The 15,946-nt window shown below is 48.2% G+C and overlaps 2 protein-coding genes and 1 long non-coding RNA gene across 4 annotated transcripts; 2 read left to right on the plus strand and 1 right to left on the minus strand.

Moving 5' to 3' along the window:
* The first annotated feature begins 531 nt into the window (after window positions 1-531).
* Window positions 532-7,355, plus strand: PSMD5 (proteasome 26S subunit, non-ATPase 5). 2 transcript variants are annotated; one of them, XM_032708321.1, is made up of 11 exons: window positions 534-725; window positions 856-1,000; window positions 1,594-1,707; window positions 2,100-2,228; window positions 2,708-2,817; window positions 3,205-3,347; window positions 3,788-3,979; window positions 4,171-4,280; window positions 4,755-4,895; window positions 5,399-5,530; window positions 6,142-7,355. In XM_032708321.1, exons 1-11 carry the CDS (start codon window positions 553-555, stop codon window positions 6,226-6,228), a joined length of 1,476 nt encoding a protein of 491 aa, XP_032564212.1. In that variant the 5' UTR covers window positions 534-552; the 3' UTR covers window positions 6,229-7,355. The 2 variants fall into 2 exon arrangements, with proteins under 2 accessions (XP_032564211.1, XP_032564212.1); XM_032708320.1 differs by lacking the exon at window positions 6,142-7,355 and having other exon boundaries at window positions 532-725; window positions 5,399-6,069.
* Window positions 7,356-8,651: 1,296 nt separating this feature from the next.
* LOC116797274 (putative UDP-GlcNAc:betaGal beta-1,3-N-acetylglucosaminyltransferase LOC100288842) lies at window positions 8,652-9,801 on the minus strand. Its single transcript, XM_032708661.1, has one exon. The coding sequence runs from the start codon at window positions 9,799-9,801 to the stop codon at window positions 8,683-8,685; it is 1,119 nt and encodes a 372-aa protein (XP_032564552.1). The 3' UTR covers window positions 8,652-8,682.
* A 203-nt stretch (window positions 9,802-10,004) lies between these two features.
* Window positions 10,005-13,032, plus strand: LOC116797094. The gene is made up of 3 exons (XR_004360572.1): window positions 10,005-10,162; window positions 12,124-12,183; window positions 12,310-13,032. It is a non-coding gene; the product is annotated as an uncharacterized LOC116797094 (long non-coding RNA).
* Window positions 13,033-15,946: the final 2,914 nt, after the last annotated feature.

Below are 15,946 nucleotides of genomic sequence, written 5' to 3' on the forward strand. Positions count from 1 at the left end.
GGCTCTGCCCCCCTTGCAAACCCCTCCAGATCCCCCCATCGCAAGGGTGACACCATCTGGGGGGTCTGCTCTGGGGCCCGATTTTAGGAGCTCTCTAAACACAGACACACAGTATAGTTTAGAAAGAAGATGTTTATTCTTTTCTTTACTATTGTAGAAGTTATCTGAGGACACCAGTTATGTTCCACCAAAGGTGAGAAAATGCAGCTTGAACACATCGGGGGTCGAGCCCCCCCAAACCCTCAGTGGGACCACACCCCCAGCAGGGCCACGCCCCGCCAATCAACAGGGCCACGCCCATCTCTGACCACGCCCGAATCAGGCGGAGCCAAGACGGGGCGTGGTGCGCCGACATTTGTTTACATTTGCGGACGCGAAAGGTACCCTTAGCAACCGCCGCGCCGTTGCTAAAGGAGGTGGAAATCTCGCGATAACCCCGCCCAGCCCTTGTTCAAGGTGGGTGGAGCTCTCGCGATACTCCTGCCCGGCCGTCGCTAAGGGTGGCCCGAGTTCTCGCGATGTTTCGCGGACATGGCGGAGGCGGCGGCCAAGATGGCGGAGGCGGCGGCGGCGCTGCTGGAGCGGGCGGCCCGGCGGGACGCGGAGCTCGAGGAGCTGCGGGCCCTGCGGGTCGCCCTGCAGGCCGTGCCGCCAGCCGCCCTCCGCGCCCGCCTCGGCGAGCACCACCTGGGAGCGCTCTTCGCCCTCCTCAGCGCCAATGACCGGTGAGCGGCCCCACCGCCCCCTCGCTGCTGTTCCTGCTCCTCCCCGGCTCCTTCAGGCTGGAGGTGGCACGGCTGGCACAGCCTTGTCCCCTCGCCCTCATGGGCTCAGTTTTCTCTCCGTCTCGCCCAGGGAACAGGTGTCCGCGTGTGTTTCCATTCTGGAGAGGCTCCTGCAGGCCCTGGACCCCCTGTACGTGATCCAGAACCTCCGGGAAGAACTCCAGAAAGGACTTTGTCACCCCGAGGACTCCGTGAAGATCCTCACCATAGCCCAGGTATAGAGGTTCCTCCAGCTCTGTGTGGAGCCAGGCTGGGTCAGTCCTCAGCTCTTACTGCTGTTTCATGCCCTAATTTGTGATAAAAACTCCGTAGCACTGCAAGAATTATGCTCTTACGCACACGTTTTAGGATAATCTGTGCATAAACACACTGTGCAGTGTGTTTATGATATTCAGTTATAATGTATAAAGCTGTCCTGTCAAAAGCAACTTGTAAATGAAACTTCTGGTTAAAGCTTTCCCAGCCAGCACCACCAGCAGGTGCTGGAAGAATTAAAAGCAGCAATCTTTTTATATTTGGGATACTTTAAGCAATATCGTGTAAACAGCAAAGAGGAAGAGGCTGTGGTGACTTGACGCTTCTTGCAGTGATTTGAAAGACTCTTTTCTGTGGTTTGGAAACATTGTGGTTTGGAATGGGCTTCTGGAAGTTTCAGGCTCAGCTAAAAGCAGCTGCTCAGGGTGTTGGCCAGTGGAGTTTTGATCCCAGAATGGTGATTGTGGCTGTCTGTGGAGCTCTTCCAGTGCTTGAATGTCCTCCCAGTGGAAAAAACTCACTTTAATGTTATTTTCTCTAATTATTTGCTCAGGTTGGGAGGATTGTTGAAGACCCAGGTGCTGTTACAGAAATTCTCAACAGCCCGGAGCTGTTACGGCAAATAATAAACTGCATTGGGGGAGAGAAGATTGCAGTGGCCAAGGAGGTGAGCTGGGCTTTGTTGTAATTCCTCTGCACAAACCACCTTTTCTGTGTGTCCAAGATGAAGAGCTTCTGCCATTCCCTGAGGGAAAGAGAGCTTGTGGTGCTTGAAAGGTGTTATGAGAAATTGCTTAGTTGTGATAGAAAATTTACCCAGAACTGTCATCTTCCAGTAGATGTTGATGCCAAAGTGAAATTGTGAATCAGAATTTGATGCCAGACACTTGGATGACAATAACCACAACTAGCTCTCATCAACAAAAAAATGAGTTGTAATTAAAATTAACGTGTAACTAGACTTAATAAGTTAATAAAGAACATAAGCCTGATAATACTGGATTTATTTTTTTTTTGATTGTTTATTTTTAATACCAAGCTCCTGTTTTTTGCTTCCAGGCCATCAAATCCCTGTCCAGAATAGCCCAGACACAAGAAGGTCTGGAGGCTTTGTTTGTGAGCAGTTTGTTGAGTGACCTGAAAAATGTCATGGCCACGAGTGACATCGTTCGGTACCGAGTGTATGAGGTGGGGCTGCAGTTCCCTGGGGGGTCTGAGGCACAGCCTGGGCTTTATGGCTCTTAAATCAACATTTGTCACTGCTTTTGTGAACCTTCTGAAAGGAAAATTCAAATGGCTGCTGTGGTCTCTTAACCTCTGCATGTGAAGCGCTGCTGAAAGTTCTGGAGGGGGAAGAGATGAGAGAGATGCCAAGTGTGTCAGTTTAGAGGTGGATGGTTAAGAAGAAATAACACAATTTAGCCATTCTAGGGCTTAATGGGAATAGCAGAGGGAAAATTGGCTGTGAATGGAAAAAAATGTGCTGTAAACTTGGGACTCCTTACAAACATATTTCAGGCAAACCTTTGGGTTAATGATGAAAACATCATGAAATTCTCTATTTAATATATATAACAATAATCAGCATTATAAGGTTTATTTGGCCGTTACTGTGAATTGTTATCATTAGAATGTTTTTATAAACCATCCTTTCTTTTTGTTTTCAGTTAATTGTGGAGATTTCTTCAGTGTCAGCAGAGTCCCTGAATTACTGTGCAAACAGTGGGTTAATATCTGAGTTAATTGGGGAGCTCACTGGAGAGGATGTGCTGGTCAGGTATGTTGGGCTTGGTAAAACTCTGATGTTCAGTCTTAAAATAACACTCTGTAAACACCTTTGTGTGTGGGTTCTGTGAAACCCTTTTCAGGAAAACGCTTTATCTGCCTCTTCTTAAACCTCCTTGAGTGTAAAATACTTTATACATTAATTTGAGAGCCGAGGTGAAGCTTCCCCAGTATGATGTGATAATTGTTTGGCTGCACTTTAAATTCTTTCCTGCACCTCAAGTGAGAGCTGAGTGAGCTTGGAGGAATGTTAGACAACTGGGGTGATTTCTTTTTTGGTTTTTTGTTTGGATTTTGGGTTTGTTTTTTTTTTTTTTTAATCACTGAATACTTCAAAACCCCTCTAAACCAAGCCAAACTAAGTGTTTGTGTGTTCCAGAGCCACCTGTATAGAGATGGTGACCTCGCTGGCCCACACCCCCCAGGGCCGGCAGTACCTGGCTCAGCAAGGAGTGATTGATAAAATCTCAAACATCATCCTTGGAGCAGAGTCTGATCCTTTCTCCAGCTTCTATTTGCCAGGTACCATCATGCACTTCTTGTTTACAGGCTTTACTGCCTGCTTTTGTTAATGAGTCCAATTGTTCAGACTCTCTTTTGAAAGCTCATGTGAAGTTTTGAGTATTAGATTGGATATAGAAAGTGTTCAATATGTAAAATATTGGATATATAAAAAATGCTGAAGGGCAGACCGACACATGAATAATATTCCTCATTAATAGAGGTAGTACAGGTAAGTGTTGTACCTTTTGAAGTTTGTGTTACTGTAGGATTTTTTTAGGAATGTAAAGGTTGTGAATTAAGGAACTGACAAAATCTTGGCTGTTCCTTTAGTTCTGTCTTTACACACTATTCAGACTGATAACACGAATTCAGCAACAAAACAATCCCACATTTAGTTTTGTCATTGCTGAAGTTATTGTTCCTCCCCTCACTGCTTTATTTTGGTCTTGTTTTCTCAGGATTTGTGAAGTTTTTTGGGAATCTGGCAGTTGTAGACAGTCCCCAGCAGATCTGTGAGCGATACCCTGTCTTCATGGAAAAAGTCTTTGAAATGGCAGAAAGTCAGGATCCAACCATGATTGGAGTGGCTGTGGACACCCTGGGAATCCTGGGATCAAATGTGGAAGGCAAACAGGTTTTACAGAAAACTAGTTAGTACCTTTTTTCTATAATAAAACTTTCTCAGTGTGATCCAAGAGTGGATTGATTTGGTGTAAAAGGAATTGGAAAATGTATTTACCTAAAAAATACATTTCTAATGGGACTGAGGGGCAACTCTGTACTCCTGTAGAGGTCTGGCTCAATTAATTAGAAGCACTTTTCTTTTCTTTTGTTTTGAAAGGAAGTAGGTTCCAAAACCTGTTGAGCAAAATAGGGCACCAGGCCAAGAATGCCCCCACAGAGCTACGGCTGCGGTGCTTGGATGCCATTTCATCTCTTCTTTACTTGCCTGTAAGTTAGTGCTTGTTTGTTCTTTATTTCCTTTAAATCTACAAGAATGAAATTGTTGTTATACCTTGAGTAATTGTGAGAAGATCTTCCAAAGCCTCTGGCTTGGGTAGAAGTGGTGCTCTCTAGTATTCTGAGCCATTGATTTTGCTGTTTAGAAATTCCCTGATTTGTTTGCTCAAGGGTTGACTTTGTAAGAAACCAGGTGTTCTGAAATGTTTATAAAATAGGAAATGTTTATAAAACGTGAAGTCAAGACTTCATTGACAAGGGAATGGGAATAAACATGTTAATATCCTTGTCCTTAAAGGGATGGTGGCAACTGCTCTAATCCCTGAGTGTTCCTTAGATCCAGCCATCTGGGTTTAATGGTGGAGCTCTGCAGGAGTGAGCAAACCATTTGAGCATACACTGAAAACCTGAAAGCTTTTCCTAATCCTAATCAAACTCTTTGGGTTTTGGGTGTGATTTGTGCAGCCAGAGCAGCAGACAGAAGACCTTTTAAGGATGACAGAATCCTGGTTCACATCCCTGTCCAGCCAGCCCCTGGAACTCTTCAGGAGCATCAGCACTCAGCCATTCCCTGACCTCCACTGTGGGGCTTTACGGGTGTTCACTGTAAGTACCTTTTGCTTTTAAAGATCAGGGAGTGAATTATGTTGCCCTTCAGTCTCAGTTTTATTGATTTTTTTTTTTTTTTTAAAGTGAATGCCCCAGAATTCTTGCTGAAGCCCAGAAGTGGTCAGAAATAGGCCTTTTTGCCTGTGCCCCACTTGCAATCCCCGTTTAAAGAAGGCAGCAGACATGTCATGTCTGTAATGTCTCCAGTAAATTGGAGAGGGTTAAAAAAGGCAACAGCTGTGCTCCAGGGTGCTGCCTCCATCCCAGAGGCACTGCTGTGATAATTCCCTTCAAACTTTGAAGATCAGCACTGAGCTGTACTTATTGTGCAGTGTTAGACCCTGCTGCTTGATTTGAGTTGTGGAACCACTGTGTGCAACGAGTATCTCATTTCATTTCTCCTGTTCCTTGGCTGTTTGCCGAAGAACCTACTGTGTAACTGCTTTTTGGGGGATTAAAATGAGATGTTTCCCCTCTCCCACACCTCTTCCTGTTTTTAGGCCATTGCAAATCAACCATGGGCCCAGAAGCTGATGCTGCACAGCCCGGGGTTTGTGGAGTACGTTGTGGACAGATCTGTGGAGCCTGACAAAGCTTCCAAGGATGCTAAATACGAACTGGTGAAGGCCCTGGTAAACTCCAAAACAATTGCAGAGATCTTTGGGAATCAGTATTACCTGAGGCTCAGGGCTTACCTGCAGGAGGGCCCTTACTATGTCAAGGCAGTTTCTACCACAGCTGTGGAAGGAGCAGAATAATGTCACTGGTGTCTTGCAAAATGTGTTCCTGAAACAGGGGTTGAGGTACAAGGTGTAAAGACTCTCCACACTGGGGTGTCTTTAGGTTGTCTCTTTAAAGGAATGTGAGGATATTTTGACTCTGAAATGAGTCATGAGAGCAAATTAAAGCCTATTCGATGTTTCCCCATAAATGTCACGGCAGAAGTTCCTGTGTGCTGTCATGAGACAACCCAGGTAAGCACTTCCCAACTGCTGCACTTCCCTGGGTTTGATTTTGCAGAATTTGTTGGTGGTTGGTTAAATTGTTGTTGGATTTGGAGTTTCTATCGTGTTTTCTCAGTAGGTTCCAGTTCAGTTAAAAAAGGCAAAAACCAAACACCAAAACACCTTGAGGTTTGTAACCTCAGATGCTGCCACAGTTTCTTTTTTTTTTTTTTTAATAATTCTTTTTTTATATCTGCCAAAATCGGCACTTGCATGGAACACACTCTTTACCCTGTCAGAATCCTGTTGCTGAGAATAGGCCACACTCTGTCCACATGAGGGAGTATGAACTGGATTCTCTTCTGTTCTCAATCTGCTGGATGTGAATCTTGCTTGAATAAATAACCCTAAATATTGTTTACATCTTATGCTGAGGATTTAAAAAACAAACCTTGTAGCCCTTCTGAAAACAAATCAATGCTGGAGTGGATCAAACCAAACTGGAGCTTTGTCTCCCTTGGCTGCAACATGGTGTGGCAGCTCAGTTTAGTGGCTCAAAAGGAGCCTGAGCTGTAGCACTGCAAAGCTACTTCAGAACCAAATCTTTAATTGTTTATACCGTTTTTTAACAGAGATGACATTTTTTTTAAGTGTTATTTAAAGAAACGTATGATTTTAGTTGCCCAAGTTAAAGGGGTAAGAACATGAAACTTTTGTGTTCAAGGGTGTGAATGAACCAGGAGGGTGGAAATGTACCTTAAGAAGCTGGAGTCTTCTTTTGAAAATATCAGATAACTGTGGGAGAGAATCAAGATGTGTCTTTGTCCATAAACAGAGACCACAGTGTACTTTATATCAAAGGCTTATATTATTTTTGTTGAGGACATATTTGAGGAATAACTGAGGGGGGAGCATAATAAACCATGGAATTACTGCTTTGGGGCTTGTTTTAGTGATGTGTCAGTCAGGGATGACTCTGGCACTGCTCACCCCATGTCCCTGAGCTGCCAAGGAAGCAGGAGGATCCAGTCATGCAGGAGCTCTCTCCTTGCATGTGGGAGGTAGAGGTGCAGCTGCTATTGCCAAAAATTGCTGCCAAGGAGTGCAAGTGGGCTCAGAGGAGCTGGGGAGGATCCCTTCATGTTTGCTGAGTGTCTGAGAGGAGTGATCTGCCTTGCTGCTCCAAGATGGACAAAAAGTTGTCCTCCTCCATGACACTGCTGCTGCTTTCACCCCAAATGTGCCCCAAAACTATCTGCTGGTGAGAAATGTACCACAGTGTCTTGTTTGTAAATAGAGAATGTGGAGCTTCACGAGTCCTGCATCCAGAAAAAAAAACATCAAAGCACTGACAAGGAAATGAAAAAAGAATATAGAAGTCTGTACTTTGCACTTGTTTTGGGCAGTTCAACTTTGTTGTTTTAGGTGGCTTTGTGTGCTGGTCGCTCTGTATGAGCCATATGCTACAAACCTCAGTAAAAGAAATCAATATATAAACCTTTTCTGCAATTCATGAGTCTCTTCCATGTGTGTTTTCAGCTGCTGCTTTTGAAGGCTACTCTGTGTGCTCAGTCTTTAGCATCTGCTTTGCATAGTACATTTGCCAAAGACAATATTTTAGAATAGGCAGAGATGCCAAACAAGGGGATTTTTTTTATGTATGCACATATGCTTTGTTTTATTGAGCTTGGAGCTCAACATTGATCAATTGATCACACACTTCCCCCTTATTATTCACTTGCAGTTCCCTGCCCATGCTGTACATTGCCATCTGGGTTACATGCTGCTGTGTCTGATATAAATGGAAAATATAAGTGTCTCTGTCATCCCCTCTTTAAAGTAACAGGTGGAGATAATGGAGGAGAAACCAGAAATGGAATGCTGGAGAAGGAGAATTGAGGTAACATGCTAAACTTTTAGTTTAAAGAACAAAACAAACCCACACAGAAAACCCCAAACCAAAACTCAACATTTGGCCAAAGTTAACAAGCAGAATAACTTGGTGTTTCAGAATTGTGGGTCCTTGGGAACACACCTCCAAATCCTTTAATCCCAGTGAGAAGAGTAGCTGGGGCTGTCAGAGGTACGTGGGTGTCTCACAGTCATAGGACAAACCTGACCAGCTGGTCCTTCTGCTGCTGGAAGAGTGGACATGGAAGAGTTTATCTGGAGGAGGGAGGTGTGGATGGGTTTTGTGTTCTGGGACTTGTTCCTGCTTTGGGTAATTTTTACGTTTTGAATCATGTTGTTGTTACCAGTTTTGCTGGTGAATCTGTTCTGACCTTGCTGCTGGTGCTGTTCTCCAGTGTGCTGCCATGTCCTGGAGCTGCCTTCTCAGTGTGTCTGTGATGCCATGACTGACAGAAATACAAGATTCTTTAACAGGCAAGTTGGATTTCTTGCCTGGAATCTCCCTGAGCCATTTCCATGCTGGCTCAGTGTCTGTTCCTCTCCCTTTCCCTAGTGCTGTAAACCAGCCTGCTCAGAAGCAGCTCCTTCTGTGGGTGGAAAGCTTCCCCTTTGGTACAAAATTCTTTGGAAGTCGGTGATGCCTTACTTGGATAAAAAATGGAGAAGGTGTTTTGAGGACTCAGAAGTCTGAAAAACACTGGAGACAGACAGAGTATCTTGGAATACTCTACTTTACTTATATGCATGCACTTGTAGGTACTTACATAGAGTACATCCAGTTTTGCTGCTGTCACACACTGTAGCTCTGGGAATTCATTTGCTGTTGAAGGGAGGAGACCTAACTTTGGGAGGGCATCATTTCTACTGAATGTTACAGGATAAAGCAGCTGCTAAAAGAAAATTCAGCCTTTCTTCGCCAAAGCTAAACCTTAATTGACAAAATGAAGAACCTCATTTTTTATTCTGTCCAAGTTGAACTGCTTGAACTTGTCAATGTAGGTCAGAACCCTGCAGGACACCAGGCTGTAGTAGGTTTCCAGCAAGGAACAATCTTCCCCACTGCTTGTTTCCTCCCAGGCTTTAAATAGCTCGTCCTCCTTCACGTTGGAAGAGGTGAAGATGAATTTATAGCAGCATCGATTGTAGCTGATGTGCTTCCCCCCGGAAAAGCGGGAGCTGTGCATGGGAGTGATCCCAGCTTTCTTAGCACAGATTCCCACAAAAATATCTGGGGGCACTGACAGTGGCACCTCCTTGGCAGCCACGTAAACCTTGCGGGCGACGTCCTGGGATATGACGAAGGCGCTGCCGTGGCAGAAATCCGGGTAAAACTCCTCGGGATACTGATGGCTGGGAACGAAGGCAGGGCTTTGGGGGTCCCTGTCAGGCACTCCCTGATGAACGACCCTCCCAAGGTAGATGTCCTCTAGCTGTGGTAAGCTCAGCAGGTACCCAGCCAGGCTTGGAACACCCACAAACACATCCTCATCTGCTTTGAGGATAAATCTCGCCCGGGGACAGAAAGTCACTGCCCACTCCACGCTCAGCAGCATCTTCTGTGTCTGTGTCTGCGGGGAATCGATGAAAGAGCCTTCAATAATGTCCCTGTGCTTGTGAGCCTCTTCATTGATCTCCAGCTGGGTGCTTTCTGAAGCTGCCTTTCCTACAGCAAACAGAGTGAGGACGGTGTAACCTCTGCTGTCCGTCACGTTGCCCCACGTCTGCCTGATCGCGTCGCGCCTTGTCCTGTTTTCTGGGCTGCTGTGGACGAGGATGAGCAAAAACACCTCTTGGTCCGAGCATGTCACTGCAGTGCTGACAGTGTGAGAGAGGTTGGCCTTTAGGGGATCCATGTCCAGCTTCCTGGCCCTCTCCCTGATCTCCAGAGTCTTTGCATCAGTGTAGGAGAGAGGAAAGGAATGCAGGAAATATTCCTCCAGTAAATCTGCCCCAAAGAGCAGCACGTGGAAAAGCAGGACATTAAAGAGGATGAAGCACCACTGGTGAGTCCGGAGCCTGCACAGTGTCGGCTGGGGAAGAGAAGACATGGACACTCAGTTCTCCTGCCACTCAAACAAAAAGGCTTTCCTCCATTTTAAAATATATTTGTGCAAAGCAGTCACAACTTTTAGACTGTGGTCTTTGCATTTATTAATTTGAAGCTCTTTTTCTCCTAGAAATTGAAAGAATCTACAGGAATGTACTTCACGTGGCACAGCGACATCCCAAGCTGGGAGGGACATTACCATGTGTGGCAATAGTAGGGAATAACTTGTTATTAGTATTTGCTGACTATTTTTAGCCTGATGCTGAAGGCCTGAGGTTGCTTTAGAGGACCTGTCATGGTAATATGTGTCCTTGAAGGAGAACTTTCCTATGGCCTCACACTGCCCTGTGGAAGCTGGCAGGGTAAGAATCCAGGGTGAATGGGGCTTGGAGCAGCCTGGGCTAGTGGAAGGTGTCCCTGCCCATGGCAGGGGGTGGAATAAGATGATCTTTAGGGTCCCTTCCACCCCAAACCACTCCATGAAAGCTGTAGGAGGCTGAAGCACTTACCTGCATGGTTCTGGTGCCTGCAGCAGGGGCTGTGTGGGCAGTTCCTGCCTGGCAGTGGCTGTATCTGGGTCTGCAGGATCCAGTTACTGCCCCGTACCTGGAGGCTGTGGCTTCCCCTCACCTGTCTGGGAGGAGGAAAGATGATCCCAGGGGATGATCGTGTTGCAGCTGCATAAAACAAAGGGAACAAACCCCTGGTCTTGCCCTTTATTAATTTCTGATGCTTGGGGTGGGGTCTCAGCAATAAGTGAAGGCACTGCTGGGGCTCACTTGGTAAAAGAGTCCCTGGTACTGCTGGGAAGCTGCTCTTGATCTGCCATTTGCTGCTGGAGTTTGGGGTTGTGTTTTACAGCTGTGCCATTTCGTGGTGGTTCCCCAGTCTTGGGCAGGAGACCCCTGCCCTGAGCACTCTGCACCCCCTGAGCTGGAGGTTTGGGGTGTGAACTTGTTTGAGTTTGCCTTGGTGGGGGCTGTGGGGGACACCCCGAGGCTGTGGGTGCTGCTGGGCCAGGCTGTTCCCTGGACAGGCTCCTGCCTTCGGCTGTGCTGGAGTTTCCAGGAGCTTCCATGTGTTACTGTTGGCTCAGGCCTGGGCTGTGCTGGAGCTGACTGGGCTGGGGAGCTGCAGGGGACTGGAAGTGCTGGAGGGGGAAGTGCCAAAGACACCACAAACAGGATGGAGGTGTCAGCAGGGGGGGGAGTTGGGTTTGGCAGAGGGTCTGTGGAGCCTGCAGAGCTCTGAGGGGAGAGGGGCTTGTGGGTCCCCAGGGGATGGTGGCGACGGTGCTGTTTGATGGGGAACTGAGGTGGGAGGTGTCAGTCCTCATCAGCACAACTGGGAACTCCAGCCTCCATGTGGGAGCAGAGAGATCATAATTTCTTTTTGGTTTTGGAAAGATTTCTCACAGGTCAGGGTGTGTTTCTGTTCCTGCATCCTTAGGTGAAAGGGAGCAAGGAGAACACAGTGTCGCTGTGGTTTGGCTTAGCTCTGACCATTCCAAACCTCCCTGAAGCACCCCTAGGGGAGCCTGGATCAGCCAAATGACCCAGGGAGATGGAGCAGAGCTTTGATTTCTGGCTTAGGGTGTCCAGGGTTAATCCCCCAGCTCTGGCTGAGCCCCTCAGCTCTCCCAGCTGTGTTGGGAAAACACAGGGAGCAAAGGAACTACAGAAGAAACCAGCTCCTCAAAATGTGGTCACAGCTTGGAAGTGCATCCTGCCCCTCTGAAAGACCCCCAAACACATCCCACTGTGCTTTAGGCTTTCCAAAAAGAGGGAAAACTCCTTTCCCAGAGCTTGTGTGTCAGCTGGGCTGCAGCTTCATCCGGAGCAGCCTCACACTCTGCAATCCTCCCAGAGGTTGTGCTTTGAAGCCTGGGGAGCTGAGCTGTCAGCACGGGAAGTGTCAGTTCAGCGTGTGCTCTGAAGGAAGAAGCCAATAAGGAAATACCTTTCATGTACAATAATACAGCACTGCCACCCCAGATGCCCATCCTGGGGAAAAAAAAAAGTCCTCTGAAGATTTTCTGGCTCCAGCTAAACCATTTAATGAGCAAATAAATACTAGTGTATGAAACCCCTTATATTAAAAATTGTGTGTCCTTAGAATAATGATAAAATAATAATAATAAACCCCATATGTGCATCATCCCTGTTGCAATTAGGCCCAGCATGGTGCTTGCAGCACTGCTCAAGTCGTTTCTTCAGCTCTGCTTTGTGGTGGCAGCAGGAACTCTGATACCACATCTATAAGATTAACACTCCCCAACCACAGCACAGGCAGCTCTCAGATGTGGGATTTTGTTCATCCACAGAGCCTGGCTGAGTCCCACTGGGAGAAAGCTGAGGAACAGCAAGGAAAAGCCTCCTGAAGGGTAAAGTAACTGATCTGGGAGTTCCAGGGAGTCTGCCTGGGGGTCATCCCTCCATCACCTTTAAACCCAGGATTCAAGGAAATGCAACCCACAGCAGCTCATGTGTGACCTTGTCTCACTTTTCAGATGGGTAAAGTGAAGCTCATTCAGGGAAATCCTCACTCCCAGGGAGAGCCAAGAGTTTCCTGAAGAAGAGGGAATTCAGGACCCTGGAGTGGCTGAAGACAGGTCAGTGGGGGTAGGAATGCTGTTCCTACAGCTGCACTGAAACCCTGCACAATCCTGTGGGTGTAAATTAGGGAAACAGCCTGAAAAAGCAGGTTTTCCTGAGCCACAGGGCTATAATTTGCTTTATGTGAGATGTTTTCACATTTTCCTTGAATTTTATGTCCAAACAAACCTCATTACAGGAGCAGGGATGTACCAGTAACTGTAGACAACCTGACCTACCCTGAAGCTATGAGTGTTCAGACTGAAAGATGTTTTGGGTTTGTTGGTTTTGTTTTTTTTTTTGAGAGGAAGGGCCCTGAACTCCTGCCATATCCAAGGATGAGAGCAGAGGTGGCAGGAGAGGGCAGTGGGAGATGCTGTGGAGCAGGAGGTGCCCGGGGCAGGCAGGCTGAGAGGAGCAGCCGAACCCACAGCTTCCTAAAACATCTCCTAAAGCCTCCTGGCTTCCCTCCCAATGCTGGGAACATTTGGAAGGGGGAGCAGAGCCTGGTTGGTTTCAGTTCTGCTTGACTCTGCTTCGTGGGAATGTGAAGGCTTCGGATGACGCACCGTTCTCAGGAGATGGTGCAGGAGAGGGTGGATGGATGGAATTTATGGGGAAAATCCAGTGAAAACTGTTTTTTTCTCAATATAAATTTGTTCAGATATAAAAACTTGAGCTCAACCTGCCTTAGATGTCTGTGTGGTTGTTCTGTGCTGTGCCCTGTCCTTCCCTGCAGAGTGTACACCCCCTGGTTCCCCCAGTTCTCAGGCTCTTCCCAAAAGATGGGTTGATTCCCACAGACTGGTTTTCAAATTTTCACTCAACGCCTCCTGCTCCAGAGACAGGTCAGAACCCCCCTGTAGGCAGGCAGCTTTTCTGGCACAACATCCCTTTCCACAAGGCATTCCCTGTGCCCTCACGGAGACACTTGTTTTATTTTAAGGCTCAGAGCTGACCAGTGTCATCCCACCAGTCCCCAGAGGGGATGCTCTGGGAACACAAAGCACTCCCAGGTCTCCACAGGGTCCCCACTATTCCAACCAGCCTTTTGCAGGGTTTCACACAGACCTGAGAGCATGAGGGGCTGCGAAGGGACTTGTCTGGTGTTTAATAACAGCATCAGTTGCAAGAAGCAGAGACGGTTGTTTTGGTCTTAGTCACCTAATGGCAATGTTTGTGCTCCAAGAGATGATTCAGCTCTTGCAGGCAGTTCTTCACCTTACGTTCTCCATGGGGCTTGGGGGATGATGGAAGAGGAGGCTTTGTAAGAGTTCCACAGAGTGTGTTTCACTTGTTTTTGATATTTAATGTCCCTTTGGGTGTTAAATATAAGTAGACACCTGAAAGCCAAGCTAAGGAACCTGAGCACTGACACACTAGACAAACAGCTCCTGGTGTGCAGATGGAGTCTTTGCCTCTGATTTAATGGCTCACTTGATGACACTAAAACAAGGTTTTTATAGCCCAGTTCCCTACATTCTTTTTTTTTTCTTTGCATACATCAGTCTCGGAGTTCCAGAGCTGTACCTTTTTGTATGGTATGTTTGATTATTACTTCTTGAGATCAATGACAGCTTTGACAGCTACCTACCTCTGTGTTCCTGGATTGCCACAGCCTCAGCCCCCCGTGTGTCTGAAAGTGCTGCTTCGGCCTCGGAGATGCTGAGTTGAACATGAGCTGAGTGGAGAGAGCATAAACCTGTGAAAAACGTGGAGCTGTGAGGCCACAGGGCTCCAGCCCTCGGGCTGAGTGGATTCTCCCCACCTAGATGACAACTTGATAGAGAAGTTGTTTATTTTGCAGTGGCCCAGCAGCCCCCCTGTTGTTACTCATTCTCACAGCGCTGTGAGGGTGCTTTGCCCTTTCATTCCCACAAATCCCGGCTGGATTTGTGCCTGGCAAGTCGAGATTCACATGAAATTCCTTTGACAGGCACAAACACCATCCACAGCAGCACCGGGGGTTTGGTTACAGCCAGTCTACACCCTGACAGTATTTACAGCTGGGAGCAGATCCTGTGTCACTGTTCCCGACTCCCTGGCCCCTCTGTGGTGTCTGTAGTGCTGGGAAGCAGCTGGGGCATTTCTCCTGGGGCCCTCCTCACCCTGGGGCTGGTGAGGAGTCCACATGTGTCTGTGTGATGCACCCAAAAAGGCAAAGCTGCCCGAGGTCATGGAGGGAAACAGGAGCTAGAGGCAGGTGCTGGGGCTCGAGCAATGCCCCAGCCCGTCCTCTCCAGGTCCTGAGGTGCTGGATGGATCCAGCTGTGCTCCCACTGGTGCCCCAGGGCTAGGGAGGGGGCTGCAGCCTTCCCAGCCATGGCCAAGGCTCCCACTGTTCTCCATCACCCTCTGGCAGGGTGCTCGAGGTTATCAGGGAGCTCAACAGGACAAGGGCACTCTCACTAACGAGTCCCTGGAGCACACGGTGAGCTGGACTCGGGTAATGTGCTGTGCAGAAGATGACTTTCTCTCTCTCCTGTCTGTGACTCATCCCATTTTTGCCACCCACAGATTTATTTATTGCTCTCCCAGACACAGGAACAGCAGAGTTGAGTCTCCCTGCCCTGTGGCAGCCCCTCCTCGAGCAGTGATCTGCCGGAGCAGCCGGGCGGGCGTTTCCCCGCACTCATCCCTGGGGGGTCTCACACTGAGGAGTTGCCTTTCCCAGGAGCCTCCCCTGTGCTGCTCCCCCAGCCTGGCTCTGCTCTGGAGAACTCGTGTGTTCGCAGGCAGCACATGGCCCTGCAAATGGCACTTGGCATCCCTGGATGTGCCCGTTCCCTGGTGCTGCTCATTCCCTGCCCAGGCGGGACACGGCCCCTCGGGATCTGTGCTCTCCTGCTCTGGGGTGGGGGGGAATGTGAGGATGCTGAAGGGGCTCCCCTGCAGAGCTGTGGGGACTGAGGGAGTCGAGAGGAGGAGGGATGGTCCTGTAGTAGGTATGTGAAATCCTGGTTAATTTTATTTTGTGTTAATAGGGTGACTTAATTTCCCTCTTTGGGAAACGAGGATTTGTAGCATCGATGGCATTTGGGAAGCACTGCAGGTGGGGGCAGAGAGGACCAGCTCAGCCAGAGCCGTGCCCCCAAAATGCTGAATGGTGCCTTTGCTGAGAATGCTGTGTGCCTTCCCCCACTTCCCCCTGGGCTTTGGGGGTTCAGGGAATCGTGCTGGAGCTGGGAGCAGTCCCCAGGACACAAAGGCTCTCTTTGCTGAGGTAGGATCCCACCAAGTGGGAGAGCTTGTCCCTGTGCAGCCCCCCTGCTCCACAAAGGGGCTGGGGTGGCACCAGTGCCCTTCCAGGGCAGGGACAGGTGGGACCAAGCCCCCCCTTCACTGCTCAAGCTCCAGCACTTGGATGGGGACGTTCCCTTCTGGCTCTTTCTCGTTCATGTTTCTCTTTTCTCTCCACCCCCCGTAACTGTTTTAAATAATTCCTCCCCCACGCCTGTGTTATCACCCAGCATGTCAATACGCTCCGTGCCACCCACCCCCTCCTCCCGGAGCTGCACGTTAACGATTTGCACCAGATAATGTGAGGCAATT

This window comes from Chiroxiphia lanceolata, chromosome 21 (assembly GCF_009829145.1).
Source record: "Chiroxiphia lanceolata isolate bChiLan1 chromosome 21, bChiLan1.pri, whole genome shotgun sequence".
Lineage (NCBI taxonomy): Eukaryota > Metazoa > Chordata > Aves > Passeriformes > Pipridae > Chiroxiphia > Chiroxiphia lanceolata.